Source organism: Macaca mulatta, chromosome 2, assembly GCF_049350105.2.
Source record: "Macaca mulatta isolate MMU2019108-1 chromosome 2, T2T-MMU8v2.0, whole genome shotgun sequence".
NCBI classification, from domain to species: Eukaryota; Metazoa; Chordata; class Mammalia; order Primates; family Cercopithecidae; genus Macaca; species Macaca mulatta.
The window spans coordinates 41,200,776-41,220,281 of record NC_133407.1 but is presented as its reverse complement, the minus strand read 5'-3'; the positions used below and the strand labels follow the sequence as shown (position 1 = coordinate 41,220,281).

The 19,506-nt window shown below is 37.7% G+C and overlaps 1 protein-coding gene across 13 annotated transcripts in view; it reads right to left on the bottom strand.

Annotated features, from left to right (window-relative positions):
• Positions 1–19,506, bottom strand: part of ARMC8 (armadillo repeat containing 8) — a 111,148-nt gene that overhangs the window by 76,450 nt on the left and 15,192 nt on the right. For 6 of the 13 annotated variants that reach the window (XM_077990928.1, XM_077990932.1, XM_077990931.1 and 3 more), the window contains one exon: positions 11,910–11,986. The exons of the other annotated variants lie outside the window; for them this stretch is intronic. In XM_077990928.1, coding sequence (XP_077847054.1) covers positions 11,910–11,986 — 77 coding nt within the window. The remainder of the gene's footprint in view (positions 1–11,909; positions 11,987–19,506) is intronic. 13 annotated transcript variants of the gene reach the window in all.

The window sequence follows — 19,506 nt, the reverse complement described above, 5'->3', positions numbered from 1 at the left end:
TTCAAGGATCACACGTTGTTCACTTTTTTCTTTTTTTTCTTGATGTCTTTATTTCTTATAATTTCATTTTATCTGCTTTATTGTCTTACTAACTGTATTCCTTTGTTGTTTTCCAATGCATCTTTTAAGTTATCACAGTCAGTCTTCAAGTGATATTAGCCCATTGCATATGTATTTTAAGAGCCTCACGTATGTATTTCCATTTTCCCATTCATTTTTTGGGCTGTTGTTATATAATATTTTTAAATTGCTTAGAAACAACATAATACATTGTTACTATTTTTGCTTAAGCAAAATTATCTCTTAAGGAGATTAAAAAAATAACAACAAATCTTTTACATTTCTCAGATATTCAGGTATTTTTTATTCTAGCTACACAGAGCACTATACTTCACCAGGAGCAAAACCCTATTCCACAATAAGAGAACCTCTACCACTGATCAATTGGCTCACAAATTTGTGGTTGGTTCAAAAGGAAATGTAGAGAAAAAATAAATAGCTCAAAATAAACCCAGTACTACCAATAAAATCTTTAAAAAAATACTTCCCCGGCTGGGCGTGCTGACTTACGCCTGTAATCCCAGCTCTTTGGGCGGTCTAGGCAGGCAGATTGCTTGAACTCAGGAGTTTGAGACCAGACTGAACAACATGGTGAAACTCCATCTCTACAAATAATACAAAAATTAGCCAGTTGTGGTGGCATGCACTTGTCGTCCCAGCTACTTGGGGGGCTAAGGTGGGAGGATCACTTCAGCCAGGGAGGTGGAGGTTACAGTGAGCAGAGATCAGACTGCACTCCAGTCTGGGCGCCAGACCGAGACTCCATCTCCAAAAAAAAAAAAAAAAAAAATCAACAAATAAATGTTAGAGTCAGCATATATTTCTAACACCAATCATATTTACTGGCGTTAAAGAACCTGGTAACAATTAATCCTTGTCTCCAATTGCCTTTTTTGATCATTGCAGAAAAATACTGCAACAACTAGTGATGTGTTAAAAGCAGATTTTCCCTACAAGTTTCTGAATGGCATTTTTACAAGTCGAGCCAAACACTGAGAATGCCTGGTTTTTCTTCCATTAGCTCAGTGCCTGAGGGTACGGCTTTTTTTCAAGGCCTGACCTATCCCTCTGTAAAGTATCCCTCAGATCTTCTATATGGTTTTCAAGAAATAAGTAGCAATTTTTTTGTTGTTGTTTATGGGACTGAACTGAATGAAGTTTACTGAGGTTGTTAGCAAGTTCTGACACATGAATATAAAGCTATATGATATCAAAGGCTCAATTAGCAAAGTTAAAGTTAGTAAGAGATTGTATTTCTAAGCTCCTGCATCCTCATGGAGGCCTGTTTTCTTTAGAGGCTTTAGTTCATAATCATCAGCATATGGACCTTAACCTACCAGCTTGTTGTTTACTTTCATCATCTCCCTTTCTCTTAATGTGTTCTGCCTATACTAATGCAGCACATTCATTTGTCCAGCCCATCTAGAGTCTGTGTAGGCTAAGTGCCATTCTGAGTGCTTTCTATTCCAGAACTCCCAACCCTAATATTTCCACAGTTTTTCCTCTCCATTCTTCTTAATTAAGCAGAAATGAGGGGTCCCTAACATTACCAAATGAACCCATTCCCAACATCTGAAACCATGCCATGTTTTTATAGACAAGAGCAAACAAAAACCCCTCCAACCCAAATTTTCTAATTCTCTTAATAGTTTTACAAAAAGGACATGGAGGTAACTGATGGCAATAGAGGAAATGTCACCTAAAGAGAACACAATAAAATGGAACAATGTCTAAAGAAAAAGATTCTCGCTCTGGTTTTAGTAAGTAAATATACCTGTGCTAGATAAGAAAAAACGATGTTAATAAATTCTATTCAATTGTTGCTATAAAGGAATGCTAGATCACTTCTATGAAGAATTAAAATCAAAAGGATTAATTAACAGGATTAAGGAATCAATTTCAGATGACAACATTCAGCCATCTAGATGAAACTTCTTTCAGTTCCCAGAGTGCAGTTATTCTTTCTCTGTCATCTCCTTATCCCCTCTCTCATACTTTCCTCTGGCTAGCTTTACTCATCCTTCAGGTCTGAGTGTCACTTCCTCCAGGAAGCATGCCCTGAAACTCCCAGGTCAGGGTTAGGTGTCCCTCCTAGTTGCCCTCTATCATAATACAATCATCACTTTGTTAGGATAAAAGTCTATCTCCTCTTCAGAGGCAAGAAAGCCAATCTCACCTGGAAATATCGGAGAAGTTACTGTCAGCAGATCATTAATTATAGTGATTCTAGATATCCATTATTTTTGTCAAATGCAAATTCACAGCTATCGTCCAAGATGGGAACACAACACTATCCCAGATTTCTATATTACCTTCAAATTTACAAAGCATTCCATATCCACTACTTAATTTCATCTTCATCATAACCTTGAGTAATATTAACTCCATTTTACAGAGGAGAAAGCTACAATGCAGGATTGGGGTTTTTCAGAACCCAATATTAAATGACAGAGCCAGTCTCAACCCATGTCTTTTATGCCAACTGTTTTTTCCATTACCACCAGGACATCAGGCATTGACAACGAACCAATGGAAAAGACAAATGAATTCAGTAAATTCATCATCTTTTTCCTTCTGTGTTTTAATGTTACATTTTTATACAAAACAAAAGTGTTTCTAACTTTTAGTCAGACACCCTTTCCCTGCAGACCAAAAGAATGTCATCTCATGCCCACTAACTTTTAATGTTGGGGAAAATGCTCTACTTACTTCTACTGAAATTCAACAACTAGTTTTTGAGCTCAGCATTGTGCTAGTCTCTATGAAGCATATGAAAGTATCACACAATGGGATGCCTGGTCTGAGGAGTTCACAATATCCTTGGAGTGGCAAAAACAACACTATCAATGTAAGTCAGTACTAAATGATAAACTGAGTGTTTATAAGGTCAAGAAAAGTAGATGCTCAATAAGCTTAAAAGGTTTTGAGCAATGGTTAAGAACTAAGATAAACCTTAGAAAATAGAACTTGGACAAGCAGATGGGAGGGCAAAAGGAGAAATCGTTCATACAAGACCATATTGGAAATGAAAATGGCATGTTCCTGGGGCACTACAAGGAGCCTGAATTGAAAAACAAGTTCGCTTTAGAGTGGCATGGAACATAAAGTTAGAAAAGTGATAGGGAGATGAGACAAACTAAAGGGAGATGGATTGAGGAGCAATCATATTTCTGATCACAGAAGGGACATGAAGGAAGCAGTGACTAAGGAAAATAAGCTGAATGTGAAATGGATTGGAAGGCTTATAATACTAGTTAAGAGGGACAATTAAGTGGCTGATGCCCCCCTTGTGATCTCCAGATCTCCTATTCTTATCTTTAAAATAGCATTCACCAGGTAAACTATCATGGATGGTCTCTTTAGTTATTTGACTATTTCATTAGATTTTTGGACCCTCCAGAGCACTGACTACATTATTCACCTTTATATACCCCCATACTAGCACAATGCTTGGTACTAGGCAGGCACTCAATAAATGTTTGTTGAAGGAATTAATCAATCCATCTAGGTATCTGGTTATACAAAACTGATTAGTGGAGCAGCCAAAGGAATCATTAATACAAAGGTCATTTTGAGGAAGCAGTTAACAAGATGATTTAATAGGTACAAAAATGTGTTACGTGACATGTCTTGAGTGACTACTTCATGTCTGGGCACATGGGTGAAGGAAACAACAGAAAGCTTAGAGAAGAAATCTCTTAACAAGACAAGGATTGATTCTGACTTTGTACACACTGAATTATCTTTGAGGTGAGATAAGAATAAATAAGCCTTGGGGATATCCCACTTTTCGGGAGTGGGAGAAAAGAAGTCAATATTAAGATGTTACAAACATGCACTTGTTGAGAAAGATTTTCAGCTAAAACCTGGCTAGAATCTTAAATTTGCATGCTAATAAATGGACTTGATAAGCTCCCACATTTACATGGAGGTTAAACTTTCTACTTTACTTTCTTTGCTCTCAAAGAGATTTTTAGTGTGGCAGAGAAAAAGGGCTTGAATATTAAAATGTACAGTGCCTACCACACCATATGTCTAAATTAGAACATTATAAGGGTGATGAAAACCAAGACAAAAAGCGCTGTAAGTTGCTATTAAAATTACAGAAAAAGTAAAAAAAAAAAAAAAAAAAAAAGGATCTAGACCTGCTGGAAAAACAATTTCAGTCAATCAAGTATGAATATATTTATTTCTAAACGGTCAAAAATAGCATATATTTTAACTGAAAACCTAATATCACCTAAAAACAAAATTATCTTTAAAAGTATTGAAGACTGGAGACTCAAGCTAAAAATCAATTACAGTCATGCTTCACTTAACGACGAGGACATGTTGTTTGACGACGGGGATATGTTCCGAGAAATGCATCATTAGGCAACTTTGTCCCTGTGTGAACATCATAGGGTGTACTTACACCAACTAGATGGTATAGCCTACTACACACTTAGACTATATGGTATAGTTTATTGCTCGTAGGCTGCAAACATGTACAGCATGTTACTGTACTGAATAATGCAGGCAACTGTAACACAATGGTAGGTAATGTGTATCTAAGCATATTTAAATACAAAATACAGTATTATATTCTTACCGGGTCACTGACTTTAACTGTCTTTAACTGAAACATCATTGCGTAGTGCATGACTATATTTTCATTTTGAACCAGTATTACTTTTCACGTACCTGAAGGCAGCTCTTTTCTGCTTCATATTTGGAATACTCTGTATTTATTTCTGGTCTAACTAGTATAAAGTAGCCCAAAACCACACTGGATACTAAAAACTATAATCTGAGTATAAAGTTTAATCTACTTATGAAAACTTGCTGTTTATAAAACATTCATTTGTAAAATAAGGGAAAAAACACATATTTGTGGGTAACTAGAATAAGGGCAACATGGTAAACAACTTACATTATTTGGACTGTGAGAATCACAAACATACACACTGCTCTGTCCCTATAATTGTAATTATCATGACATTTTTTGGAGAATTAACATCCAGACATACAAGTATGGTAACTTTTCTATTATCATACATGGTTAAGGAATGAGGTATATTCATATTCCAACTAAAGTTATATGACAATTAATTCCATTGTCATTACTGAATTGCCAATTTTAGGAATTAGCTAATGATGATCTATTATTCAAATTAAAGTTATTTTTATCATAAGGCTTTGATTCAAGAGGCACTTGAAAAATTTATAGCAAAATTCAGCTCAAATCAACTTAGGCATTTACTGAATATCAACTACATGTATAAACTGAAAAAACAGAATTGACTGTAATTTAGTTCATTCTTATAAACAAATTACTCTGTGATGTAGATTTTTGGAATATATGTAGTTTCAGATATAGTTCTGATCTGTATAAAACCAGGAAAAGCAGCACTTTGGAAGGCCGAGGCAGGCAGATCACAAGGTCAGGAGTTCAAGACCAGCCTGGCAGGCCGGGCGCGGTGGCTCAAGCCTGTAATCCCAGCACTTTGGGAGGCCGAGACGGGTGGATCACGAGGTCAGGAGATCGAGACCATCCTGGCTAACAGGGTGAAACCCCGTCTCTACTAAAAAATACAAAAAACTAGCCAGGCAAGGTGGCGGGCGCCTATAGTCCCAGCTACTCGGGAGGCTGAGGCAGGAGAATGGCGTGAAACCGGGAGGCGGAGCTTGCAGTGAGCTGAGATCCGGCCACTGCACTCCAGCCTGGGCGACAGAGCGAAGACTCTGTCTCAAAAAAAAAAAAAGACCATCCTGGCCAACATAATGAAACCCCACCCCTACTTAAAAAAAAAAAAAAAATTAGCCGGGCATGGTAGCGTGCACCTGTAATCCCAGCTACTCAGGAGGCTGAAGCAAGAGAACTACTTGAACCTGGGAGGCAGAGGTTGCAGTGAGCCGAGATTGCGCCATTGCACTCCAGCCTGGATGACAGAGCAAGACTCCATCTCAAAAAAAAAAAATTTAAAAAACACCATGAAAAGTTTACTGTAAATATTTAATCTTCTTTCCATAGCATTTTATGGTTTCTTAATGACAAGTGAATACATAATTTTGAAAATTAAATGCTGGCTCCAAAATTAGGATATTTAATGTATTTAACTCTGTTTTATCAATGTATGATTACAAATCACCTTACATTCTCCAAAAATGAAGAGTAAAATCTACCAAAATATTTTGGTAGATATTAACACTTTAAATATAGTTAATCATTCCAAAGAACATAAAAAATGTGTTAGAACTGTATGGAACAATATGGCAGCATACAGTTAAGTGTTTCATACATTTGAAAAGATATATATGCCGGGCACGGTGGCTCATGCTTATAATCTCAGCACTTTCAGAGGCCGAGGCAGGTGGATCATGAGGTCAGGAGATCGAGACCATCCTGATTAACACGGTGAAACCCCGTCTCTACTAAAAATACAAAAAATTAGCCGAGCGTGGTGGCATGTGCATGCAGTCCCACCTACTCAGGAGGCTGAGGCAGGAGAATCACTTGAACACAGGAGGCAGAGGTTGCATTGAGCCAAGACCACGCCACTGCACTCCAGCCTGGGTGACAGAGTGAGACTCTGTCTCAAAAAAAAAAAAAAAGAAAAGAAAAGATATATACACATATGCATACAAATATATAGTATTGATGTTCAAAGTTAGTATCACATAGACATACGTATACAAACAGCTTATCTGTCTGCAAGTAAAGACTATGTTAATTTGATTTAATCATTCCTGGATAATCCTGCCTACCGAATTCTCTGACCAAATCCTGTCTCAGAATATATAGTTTTAAACAAGTAAGACGCAGACCACTCTATCACATTTGGTATTAAGGTCACTTTTGTGTATGTTTACCCATAACCCTCAAAAATAACTGATTAAGACTGGGGGGGCACAGTAATCCCAACACTTTGAGAGGCCGAGGTGGGAGGATCACTTGAGGTCAGGAGTTTGAGAACAGCCCCGCCTGGCTAACAGGGCGAAACCCTGTCTCTACTAAAAATACAAAAATTAGTTGTGCATGGTGGCGGGCACCTGTAATCCCAGCTACTCAGGAAGCTGAGGCAGAACTGCTTGAACCCAGGAGCCAAAGGTTACAGTGAGTTCAGATCACGTTGCTGCACTGCAGCCTGGGTGACAGAGCGAGACTCCATCTCAAAACAAAACAAAACAAAACAAACTGATTAAATGTATTAGGAGGAGAAATTTTTTTAATGTTTTTTTGGAATACTTACTTTCAATTATTCTAAAACTTAACCCTTTAACTTAAAAGTTCTCAAAACCCAAAGGCTTCATTTTACGGAATTATAAATTCATTTTATGGGAACTCTTATCTTTAGCTCACTCAAGAAAATGGAACCTGTCTACATTCTACTGAAACCAGAGATACAAAATTTCCTGGAGCTAAGAAAATTAAATAATCATTACCAAAATAAACTCATATCATCAGTACATTAAAATGCTTCAGAAGACACTTTAGAAGTGGATTCTTAGTGGGGGAAAAAAAAAATCACATGATTCTGCAGCATCCACAAGTGCCTGACTGAATTCACCAGAGGTCTAGTCGAGCTTTCTAATTCTATTAAACTCTGAAACTACAAAGCTAGCTACACTGGCTTATATCAACTTTTGCTCTTCAACTTAGCAATATCAACAAAGGGCCATGTAGAGATATCTGCTAACCTTTTTTTTTTAAACAAAACAAAAACAACTCTGTCACACAGGCTGGAGTGCAGTGGCATAATCTCGGCTCACTGCAACAACCTCCACCTCCTGGGCTCAAGGGATCCTCCTACTTCAGCCTTGCAAGTAGTGGGGACTACAGGCATGTACCACCATGCCTGGCTAATTTTTTAATTTTTATTTTTGTAGAGACAGGTTTCACCATGTTTTCCAAGCTGGAACTCCTGGGTTCAAGTGATCCGCTCACCTTGGCCTCCCCACAGTAGTGGGATTACAGGCATGGGCCACCATGCCTGGCCTCTGTTAATCTTTTCATTGAAATTCACTAACATGAAAACCAGATCAAGTGCTCTAATTTTGTTATGTTAAAAAAAAAAAAAAAAAAAGTGTTTAAGTAGCTTTCACTCATGATTTACAAAATCATATGAACAGTTATTCTTCTTCAAGTATGAGATTTTACATGGTGGAACCAATACTATAATAACTTCACCAAAAAAGGCCCTGCAATTTTTTAAGTCACATGCAGATCTCCATATTACAGGAAGCTCAGAATTTGCAATGCAGGGTAGTTTAACTGACATACCTACTCTCTGTTGTAGTTGCAAAGGCTACAGTTTATGACCTACACAGTGACTTCCCTCTTCTTTCAGCCCATATCTTACCTATTCAGTTATGCACATGGAATTTTGCTCTTTTAGAGATAAGGACCTGATTTTGTATTCAAACCTTTTACACAACAGGACCATTCAAGTTTATGCTAACTATTGTGCTACTATCAAAGTTATCTCTAGGTAACTCCACATTCTTCAACAATTGAAAATTAAGCAGTTCTGATGCTTAATGTTATTTTTCAACAAGGCATACTCACTGACTAGGTAAAATGGTCCACTGTGATGTGAGCTATCTACAAAGAAGTTCCCCATATTTTTGGGTAGAGCTATAGCTCTAACTCAGCTAGTAGATTAGCTGTAGACTATGATGAAGAATCATTATTCATCTTTAATCTGATTTTGCTTTACCTGCTAGTATGTTATACATGTTCACAATCTTATCTATCTTCAAGATAGGGTCTCACTGTGTTGCCCAGGCAGGATTTGAACTCTAGGCTCCAGCAATCTTCCTGACTCAGCCTCCCAAGCAACTGTTACTACACATGCCTTCCACCATGCCTCGTATATGTTCATAACATTTACTGAGAAAAATCAAACTTAATAGAGGCAGAAAAATAAAACTCTGGTTAGCTTGTAGTCAAAGCTACAATTTTTGTCAATTATTTTATGTCCCTTCAATTAAGTATTTTGGACTTAATGATATTTCAGCCTCTACCTTTTCCTTCCCTAAAATTAATAGGCTACCTTTGGTTGTTTATACTCTGTGCCCATCTTTCTACCTACCAATTTTGGTCTAGTAATGGTCTCTGTGTGACTTAATGATGACAGTGAGGTATATAAAAATCAAAAAATTGGTCAACTCTCTTTTCCTAAATATCATTTTCATTCCCTTTTTCTATACATATTGTATTAAACAAGATTACTTCGGTTGGGCAGTGTCTCATGTCTGTAATCCCAGCACTCTGGGAAGCCGTGGCAGGTGGATCACCTGAGGTAGGGAGTTTGAGATCAGCCTGACCAACATGGAGAAACCTCGTCTCTACTAAAAATACAAAATTAGCCGAGTGTGGTGGTGGGCGCCTGTAATCCCAGCTACTCGGGAGGCTGAGGCAGGAGAATCACTTGAACCCTGGAGGTGGAGGTTGCAGTGAGCCGAGATCGCGCCATCGCACTCCAGCCTGGGCAACAAGAGTGAAACTCCACCTCAAAAAAAAAAAATATATATATATATATTAAAGACAGATAATGTTGAAAATAATTCACTTTTCATTCTCTTGACCACGTACAATTAATTTTCAGACAGTGACAAAGTTTAAGAAAGAAATCATAAAGAATAAATATTTCTATCTGGAGAAAAGGAAGCTTTATCAAATCACACTACACATATCTCCATAAGATCAGTATTACTCTGAAATAAAGTGAAAAAATATTGGGTGATCTGTCCCCTTCAAACTATAAACAGATTTTAGTATTTTAAGTAGCAATCACGTTTACTACAATGTGTTATCACTCACATTCTCCTGTCTGAGTCAGGAATTTTAGTCCCCCTCTCACTTCTACTTTAGTTTGAACTGTCTCCTCTGTTTTTTTCCCCCTTTCTCTTCTTTGAGGAGAATTATCTTTTTTAAGTTGTTTTAAATTGGGGCTAATAACAACTAACCACCTAAGTGCCAAATGATCCACAATGTATCAGACATTGAATTTTATAATTCTGATTTAATTCTCACATCAACTTGGCAATATGGGCAGTGTTATCTTATCTTTACAGATGATAAAATTGAGGCTCAATGAAATTACAAAGCTTGTCCAAGCAAACAGCTAGCAAGGGACCATACTAGAAAATGTCGGTATCAGGAATTCAATCCACTGTTGTCCAACTCCAAAGCCCATGCTCTTTCTACTCTACCATTCCTTCACACAAACATTTCTTTATGCCTACCTGACAGCTAATTAGGTCTCAGACTGGTAGTTTTTCAAAAGACACTAAGGCTATCAAACTACATTTTAGCTGCTTGGTCATAATTCTGTCTTTCCCACTTTTATCGTTTGGTATTTTATCAATTTTTGAAAAACTACAGTGTTCTTTGGTAAGTAAAAAATTTCTCAAAGTGACAACATTCGAATCAGCTACTCATATCAGATAGAGAATTCTGCAAGTCTATCACACAGAATCCTTGATTACTAAACTTAGCTTTCCCCTAAACATGGTAGCAGTGATATCATCTTTTAATACCATTTATTGAACACTTAATAAGTCTAACATTCTCAACTATTTATTGAGAAATTTTAAGTAATATTTAGAATTATCTATACACAGAGCTATCTGGTTGCATGTGGAGAGTATCTGTCCAAGGAAGAGTGTTAAGTTAAACCTGCCCCCTTGACTAACTTGTGTGTGTAGGTACAACCCAAACTGATTTATTTAATAGATGGATTTAATAAACCATTTTTCCTCGTAATAATTAAACTAGTCTAAAAAGGAGTGATTAAATAATTATAAAGTCTCCTGCTTAAGGGGACAAAGACAAAGTTAACATAATGAGAACACTAGAAACACCACCGTTTTTTGTAAACTGAGAGGCCGTAAAAGTAAAGTGTCAAGTATCTCGGGTAGATCCTAACCAGCTTCTCACCTTCCCTTGCAGCTCAATTTGAATAGCCAAGCAGTTTTACAGCACTTTTATCTTACCTCCCTTAAATTCACAACTCCAAAGCCTACAATGCCTTTGGGGAAAGAGGCTTTAAGAACTGCAGTCTGAAGAAACTTGTATAAACAAAGCATCCTAGCCTTGCCATGGCTGAGCACAAGTTAAAGTACTATTTGGCTGACGATGCTTATGGGATTAGAGAAAAAGAATAAGGCCTCCCTCACTGGCGCCCTCACCATTACCCAAACGTATCTTGACCCTTTTTTGTGTCTTTCTTCCCACAGACACAGTTCAGGCCTGTGGATCCTTCACATTTCCCAACTCCATGATGAGCCTTAGTCTAGACCTTCCTCCTTAGAACTAATGTGCTAAGAGTATGATAATCTGAAACTCAAATGAAAGGGAATAAATCTGAAACCTTATCCTATTTGCTTCTCTTAATTTTTTAAGAGCATAATTACCTCTGGTATGTGGCTTAAAAATGTTTCCTCTCATTAAACATGAAATTTTGGAGGAAAAAAGGCATTAAGGTTATTAAGAGTTTAAATTTTCTGACAGCTTTCTAAATTCTAAATTTAAAACATCATCAGGAGACTCAATCTTGGTGACAGTTAATGAGTTAACCAAAAACAAAACAAAAAACCCTACTGGTTTATTTGAAAACATTTTTTTTAATGTGAAACAAGCATTCTACAAAAAAATGAAGCTAACCATGTCAGTTAACAACTATTCAAAAGACAATTCTTTACAGTAAAATATTAAATGTCATGAATGTCAAGCAGTCTTTCTAGCAAGAAGCCAAATGAAAGAAAAAAGGTATAACCCTATATTTTCAAAATTAAAATATTTGGCAGATAAAAACATGAAAACAAACAACTTTTTGATAGACTCTTAAATACATACTACTTACATGACACCTTGTAGAACTTTCTGGGGATCAGGGTCAAATAGCCTGTCAACATAGTGGCGACTGCTAGCTGTTACTTCCTAGAAAGTGGGGGGAAAAATTATGACATCTGAAGCCATGCAAATCACAAATTCACAGCATCACCCACAATATCAAGTGACTAGATAATTTAACTTAAGGTAGATGCATTAAAATTTATATTAAATACTTAGTTTTGTCTCCTTATGATATGGGATACTTAAGCAGGTGACTTTTCTCTCTCAGGTATCAAAATAATGGGAAACTGTAGTGTTCAGTTCAAGACGTCAAAGATCAATATTTTTCTTCTAAGAATGCCCAATTTCAAAAGTAAGAATGTCCATGGTATACATTTTACTATGTCTTAAAACTAGCAGGAGAGCTTAGAAAATCAACATAATTACAAAGCACATAACTTTGTTCATTCAAAAGAACCATCAGGAAGATATTAAGTATATTTTTGTAAATACTTTATTAGTCTGAAAAAAAGCTCATGACAAAGATAAACAGTAAGAGAAGAAAGAAGACACCTAGTTCTCACTAAACACATAGCTAGACAGTAGGACCTTTGTGGTGAGCCCTGAAGTTTTGCCAACAGAACTTAGGCATATAAGTCAGCATATATACTTAGCAGCAAGCTTCACTAACTGCTGGGTGTCACATACATATGATTAACAGGAATATTACTTCTGTAATTTAGTACACACTAAAGGACAAAATCTGGCTCTCAGCCAGGGAAGAGTGAGGACTTCATGAAATAGTCTGTAAGGGGTAGTCTAGGTACAAGAGGAAATCCTTAGACTAACATAGAGGAGCTTCACTGCTGGAGGCAGAAGTAAAAACAAATAAAGGAGTTGTCACACTTTCTGTGAAGGAAAACAATTAAGAATTAGAGTGATCTGTAGGCCAAAAGCTGTCTCAACTGAACTGGATAAGGGTGGGTAGAATTAGAAAGAGTACAAAGGGAAGACACTTACCTCCTTTTCATTTGTATTGTGGTTTTTCTATTGTGTTATTTCTTGTAATATTTATTTTGGAGGGTAACTCTTTTTTAATATTTAATTTTTGATGCTTAACATTATTTAAAACAAAGAACCCATATTTAAGAACCAGAGAAAAAGTTTTGTCCCCTGCTTGTTTTTTCTGATGTCTGCTGAAATAACTTTATATACTCCCCCACTGTTAGCAATAAGTTATTACAGGGAGGAAGAAATAACTTTTCCAATTTACTCAGAACTCCAAATCAGTAAAAGAGTTAATTACCAAGATACAGTGCCAGCTTAAACTTTTGAGCCACCAAAAATAACTCTGGACAACTACACAAACTGTAGTTTTCTGATAATATAGTTAACCAAGTCAACACATACTTTCTTCCCCCCTCCACCGAGAGGAAGTCTTCTCTGTTGCCTAGGCTAGAGTGCAGCGGCACGATCTTGGCTCACTTGCAACCTTCACCTCTCGGGTTCAAGCAATTCTCCTGCCTCAGCCTCCTGAGTAGCTGGGATTACAGGCATGCATCACCACACCCAGCTAATTTTTGTATTTTTAGTAGAGATGGGGTGTCACCATGTTGGCCAGGCTGGTCTCAAACTCCTGACCTCGTGATCCGCCCTTCTCGGCCTCCCAAAGTGCTGGGATTACAGGCGTGAGCCACTGTGCCCAGCCAACACATATTTTCATATTCTGAATTTGCTACCAAAATATCCTCAAAGGCAACTCAAATACCTGCTTTAAAAAAAAAAAAAAAAAAGAGAGAGAGAGAGAGCGAGATGCGGTCTTGCCCAGGCTGATCTCAAACTCCTGGGCTCAAGCTCCCATCTCAGCCTCCCAAGTAACTTAACTACAGGTGTGTGCCACTACATCCAGCTCAAATGCTTGCTTTTTAGCATGTACTTCATTTATAAAGAACAAACAGTAGAAGCAAAGAGGCAAAAGTGATGAAAATTCTTGTGCCCACCAGGGTACCATTAAAGCACCTGCTAACAGAATCTGTTTTCCTCAAAATAACAGAATCACTGAATTAGAGGGACTCTCAACAATAATCTGCCCAATCCCTCAGTTTACAAATGAGGCATCTCATGATCTTTACTCATTTGTCAGATCATCAAATGTACAGTAAGGACACAAATAACTGTACAGACATATCAAGAAACAATATATGAAGAGCAAAAGCTAGAGGAGAACTGAAAAAAGCACTACTATAATACAAACAGGTAAGTTTTGCCACTCCATTTGAGTATATGTTTTCCCGGCTTTCTGACATAGTAAAAGTTCTAAGTATCTCAGATCCTCCTTTCCAGAGACTGATTTTGATTTTACTGTTCTCTCTACCTTTACTCTCTATAGCTCCACATCTCTTACCTCTCAATGACGTGTATCTTAACATAAATTTCCCCCATTAATAGCAATTATTTTGCTGCTCTGTGCCTGGTTGGTTCAATATAACATGCACCGAGGAAAGCATTAAAAATAAATTTATCTTTAATAAAGAAAAATTTAGTAAGGCACAGTCCCTGTTCTCAAGAACTCATATTCTCGTTACTATGCTTATATGATTATTTTCCTATAAGGATATAAGAATTATAGTATACACGACACAAAGGCGGCACTGGGGAGGACGTCTGTAAACCCGGGGAATCAGGGAAGGCTTCTTTCAAGAATTGGCTTTGGAAAATGAGGAAGAGTGTACCAGGATGGACAAGGAAAGAAAGAATCAATGTTACAATTATTGCCATAGGGCACGCGAAGCCAACACAAGAAAACAATCAGCAAGTATACTAGTTGCTGGCACTGAAAAGAACAGAGGATAGAGAGGCAACCGCAGGACGTAAAACACAAAAAGCTAACCAATAGGTGGCCCGTAACTGGGTATTTCACATTGCCTTTTGGTCAAAGTTACATGCTAGATGCCAAAGAAGGTATATGAGGACATTAAGGCAGAGCTTCGCATTTAAGAAGCTTAATATCTGAAAGGATTGTCATGTATACACAAAAATAATCATATAAGTTGCTCAGACAGCAAGCAAGCTGAAGGGATATGATCTCTTATTCAACCTTATCTAACTTTACACTTTTGTCTAACATATTCATTTATTTGTATAGGACAATTCTGATATTTCACTGCTTTCCCTTGTAGATCAGGTCACCTCTCCCCTCCCAGTCCTCTTCTCTCTTCTTTCAGAAGGCAGCCTAGAAATCGAAGAGGTAGGGAGAAAAGGCAATTTGTACAGATATTAAACGGGTTGGTAAGAGAAAGAATGTCTAAAAAGGTGACATTTGAGTGAAGTCCTGAAGAAGGTGAAGGAGCAGACTGTGCACCCATCTAGGGGTAGAGCTTTAAGGCAAAAAGAACAGCAAATTCAAATGCCCTAAAATGAGAAGTATCTGCCATAATCAAAGAATATGAGGCCATTATAGCTGGAGCAGAATGAGCAAAGGAGAGAGCAGCAGGAGATGAGGCAGAGAACAGGGGCCAGATGGTAAAGAGCTGCACTGTCCAGTAAGCCAGCCTCTAGCCTCATATGGCATTTGAAATTTGAAATATGGCTAGGAAGTGAATTTTGATAATATTTTAAACTTTAATTAAAATTAAGAAACCAATACTGGATTCAGTTATTTTTAAACTTTTAAGAATGATTTGGAACTACTTGGGTATATGAGTCTACATTTTCAACTATAAACTTTATGACATCTAAATATGAATCCAGTATTTCCAACAAAAATTTAGCATCCAAATTGTATAAACTACACATCAGATATTGAAGACTTGCTATTTTTGAAACAAATTTCATTAATAACTTATTACAGATATGTTGAAATAATATTTTGCTTTACTGGTTTAAATAACATTAAAATCAACTTCACTTATTTCCTTTTTACTTTAGATAGCTTGGCTGCTAGAAAATTTTAAATTACACATGTGGCTTACATTTTTCTATTGGATAGCACTGCTATAGAACTTTGTTGGTCATTGTTAAGATTTTGATTTTTATGGTCCAAGTTGGGAAGCCACTAGAAGGTTTAGGGAAATAGACACATGGTCTGTCTTATGTGTGTACTTATCTTATGTTTTGTTTGTTTTATTTTTAGTAGAGATAAGGTCTCAACTTTGTTGCCCAGGCTGATATCAAATTCCTGACCTCAAGCGATCCTCCCACCTCAGCCTCCCAAAATGCTGGGATTACAGGCGTGAGCCACAATGCCTGGCCCTGACTTAAGTTTTTAAAGAATCACTCTGGTTGCAATTTAGGAACAGACACGTGTGGAGAAGGGGAAGGGATACAAGACAAAAGTAGGGAAACTAGGAAGGAGGTTATTTCCATCATCAGAAATGCTATTATTTAACAGATGATGGTAGCATGGACTAGACCAAACACTGTGAAAGATGTATTCAGATTCCAGATAAGTGCTGAAGTTATAAAATGGATAAGCTGTTAGACTCGATGTAGGGTATAAGATAAGAAAGGAGGCAAGGGTAACACTTATTTCCCAGAGCACATAAAAAGACTGAGTTGTCGCCGGGCATGGTGGCTCACGCCTGTAATCCCAGCACTTTAGGAGGCCGAGGCGGGCAGATCACGAGGTCAGGAGATCAAGACCAGCCTGGCCAAGATGGTGAAACTCCGTCTCTACTAAAAAAACACAAAAATTAGCCAGGCATGGTGGCGCATACCTGTAGTCCCGGCTACTCGGAAGGCTGAAGCAGGAGAATCACTTGAACTCAGGAGGTGGAGGTTGCAGTGGGCCAAGATCACGCCACTGCACTCCAGCCTGGGTGACAGAGTGAGACTTCATCTCAAAAAAAAAAAAAAAGAAAAGACTGAGTTGCCAGTTAATGAAATGAGGAAGACGGCAGGAGGTTTGGATTTGAGTGGGAAGATCAAAAGTTCAGTTGTGGACATGTTAGGATTGAGAATCATATTAGACACCCAAGTAAAGATGTCAAGTTGGCAGTGGATATGTAAGCCTAGAGTTTAGGAAAAAGTTATGGGCTAGATGTGTAAATCAGAAGTTGTCAGCATATAATGAAATTAATTAACAAAGGGAGTGATCCTGGATACCACAAGACCTGAAGACTCTGCTCTGGAGTAGTCAAACAAGCAGCCAGTGTAGAGTGAAGAAATCCAGGATGTCAAATCAAGGGGATATTTCAAAAGCGGACTAATCAACTATGTCAAATCCTAGTGATGTGTAGCTAAGATGATAATTAAGATCTAATCTTTCAATTTAGGAACATGGAGGTGTTCACTGATCTTGACAACAGCAGTACAGTGAGGCCAAAGACTGCTTGGAGAGGGTTTACAAGAGAATGGGAAAAGAAGAACCAGAAAAATTAAGTAAAGGGGAGCAAAGAAATATAGTAGCTAGATGGAGAAGTAGACTCAGGAGAGTCTATTTTTTTAAGACAGAATAAATTAGAGCATGCTTATTCATTGATGAAAATGTTTTAATAGAGAAGAAAATTTGATGCTGCATGAGGGGGAGAACTGTAACAATGTTCATGAATAACTGAGGGAGAATGGGATTTACCAGTCAAGTAGAGAGAGCATTTGTAAGTACAATAACAAGAGGGAATTATATAGCCAGGTGTAGTGGCGGGTGACTGTAATCCCAGCTACTCAGGAGGCTGAGGCACAAGAATCACTTGAACCAAAAAGGCGGAGGTTGCAATGAGCTAAGATCGTGCCACTGCACTCCAGCCTGGGTGGATATGGTGGTGAGAGCTTGTGAAAGTTCTCTTCAGATTACTTCTATTTTTGGAAAGTAAAAATAGAGGAAGAAATGTGAGTGGTTTGAAGAAAGAGGAGAAGGAATAAGACACTGAATGGGCCAGGAAAATGTACCAGGACTGCCAGAGAGCAATAAGGGGCTTACTGAGGCTTCTGATTATAAATTTGACAGGAAACCCATCAGCATGGCTGTGTTTTTCTCCAGCTACAATTAAATGCACAGAAGCAGCCATGAATAAGAGAGCTGGGGAGATGTTTGAAGTAAATTTATTCATGAAAACAAAAAAAGCAACAGGTAATGAGTTGTACTCCATTGTGGAAAAGTATTATGTGGAAGCAGTTTTCCTTTTATTAAGGTGACTATCTGTGATAGGCCCCAATGATCTCCACCTCCTGATATTCACGCCCTCATGCCATCCCTCGCCTTCAGTGAGGACTGGATCTAGTAAGTAGGTTCTAGCAAATGCAATGCAGCAGAGGTAATAAGATGCCATTTCAGAAACTTCCAAGTTCTCCCTGCCCCCTCCCTTTTTCTCTAACAGAAACTAGTTATCAGCTGTGGAGTTGCCCTGTGGAGAGGCCCACATAGCATGGAACTAAAACCTGCCAACAACCACATGAGTGAGCTTAGAACTGAATTCTCTCTGAACTGAGCCTTCAGATGACACTGTGACTCCTGCTGACACCCTGACTGCAATCACATAAGAGATCTTGGGCCACAGGCACCAAGTAGGCCACACTTGTATTACTAACCTACAGAAACTAAGATAATAAATGTTTTAAGCAGCTAAGTTTTCGGGCAATTTGTTACACAGCAATAGATAACTTATAGGCCTTTAAATTTATCATCCAAATCAGGATAATTTTAAGAGTGAAAGAGGGTATCATTAATAACTGTCACAGAATAAGACGCATAAAATAAGATTGTTGGAGACAAATTAAGCTGTATAATCCCACCTTTTGTTTGTCTTTAATAGTGCAAAAGATGGGCACAGTGGCTCACGCCTGTAATCCCAGCACTTTGGGAGGCCGAGACGGGTGGATCACGAGGTCAGGAGATCGAGACCATCCTGGCTAACACAGTGAAACCCAGTCTCTACTAAGAATACAAAAATTAGCTGGGCATTGTGGTGGGCGCCTATAGGCCCAGTTACTGGACAGGGACTATAGGCAGGAGAATGGCGTGAACCTGGGAGGCGGAGCTTGCAGTGAGCCGAGATTGCGCCACTGCACTCCAGCCTGGGTGACAGAGCGAGACTCCGTCTCAAAAAAATAAAATAAAATAAAATTGCAAAAGAAAAGTAGAAAAACTTACAGATAGCTCAGTAAACTAGTCAGATGTCCTAAAAAGGCAAACTAGAACAGGTTCTGATAGTCCCTCTGAATAAACTACCCATGACTACAGTGAATTTAAACCATTGCCTTTTGAAAAAAATTTATTCAGGAAGGGTTTAAACCCCAGACTTGTCATGAATAGGATTTAACTCAAAAAATAGGAAAAATAAGTGTTCACCTCAAGTTTTAGGGTAAAACTATTAGTTTATTAGACAATGAAGAATAAAAATTTGAAGACTAATAGGAAAATACCAAACTTATTTCAATAAAGTCTTGCTCTGTGTATATTTTATTAAAATATACTGTTCTTTATTTCTAACATACTCAGACATCATGTAGTAGAAAGAACAAATAACTTGGCATTTGAAGACTTAGGTATGAATTTTAGTTTTACCACTCACTAGCTATGCAACTTTGGAAAAAGGTAAAATTTGAGACTGTTTCTTCAATTATAAAATGGTGATGTTATCACATGTCTCAGAGTGTGCTTCAAATGAGGTATCACACAGAAAACCCCT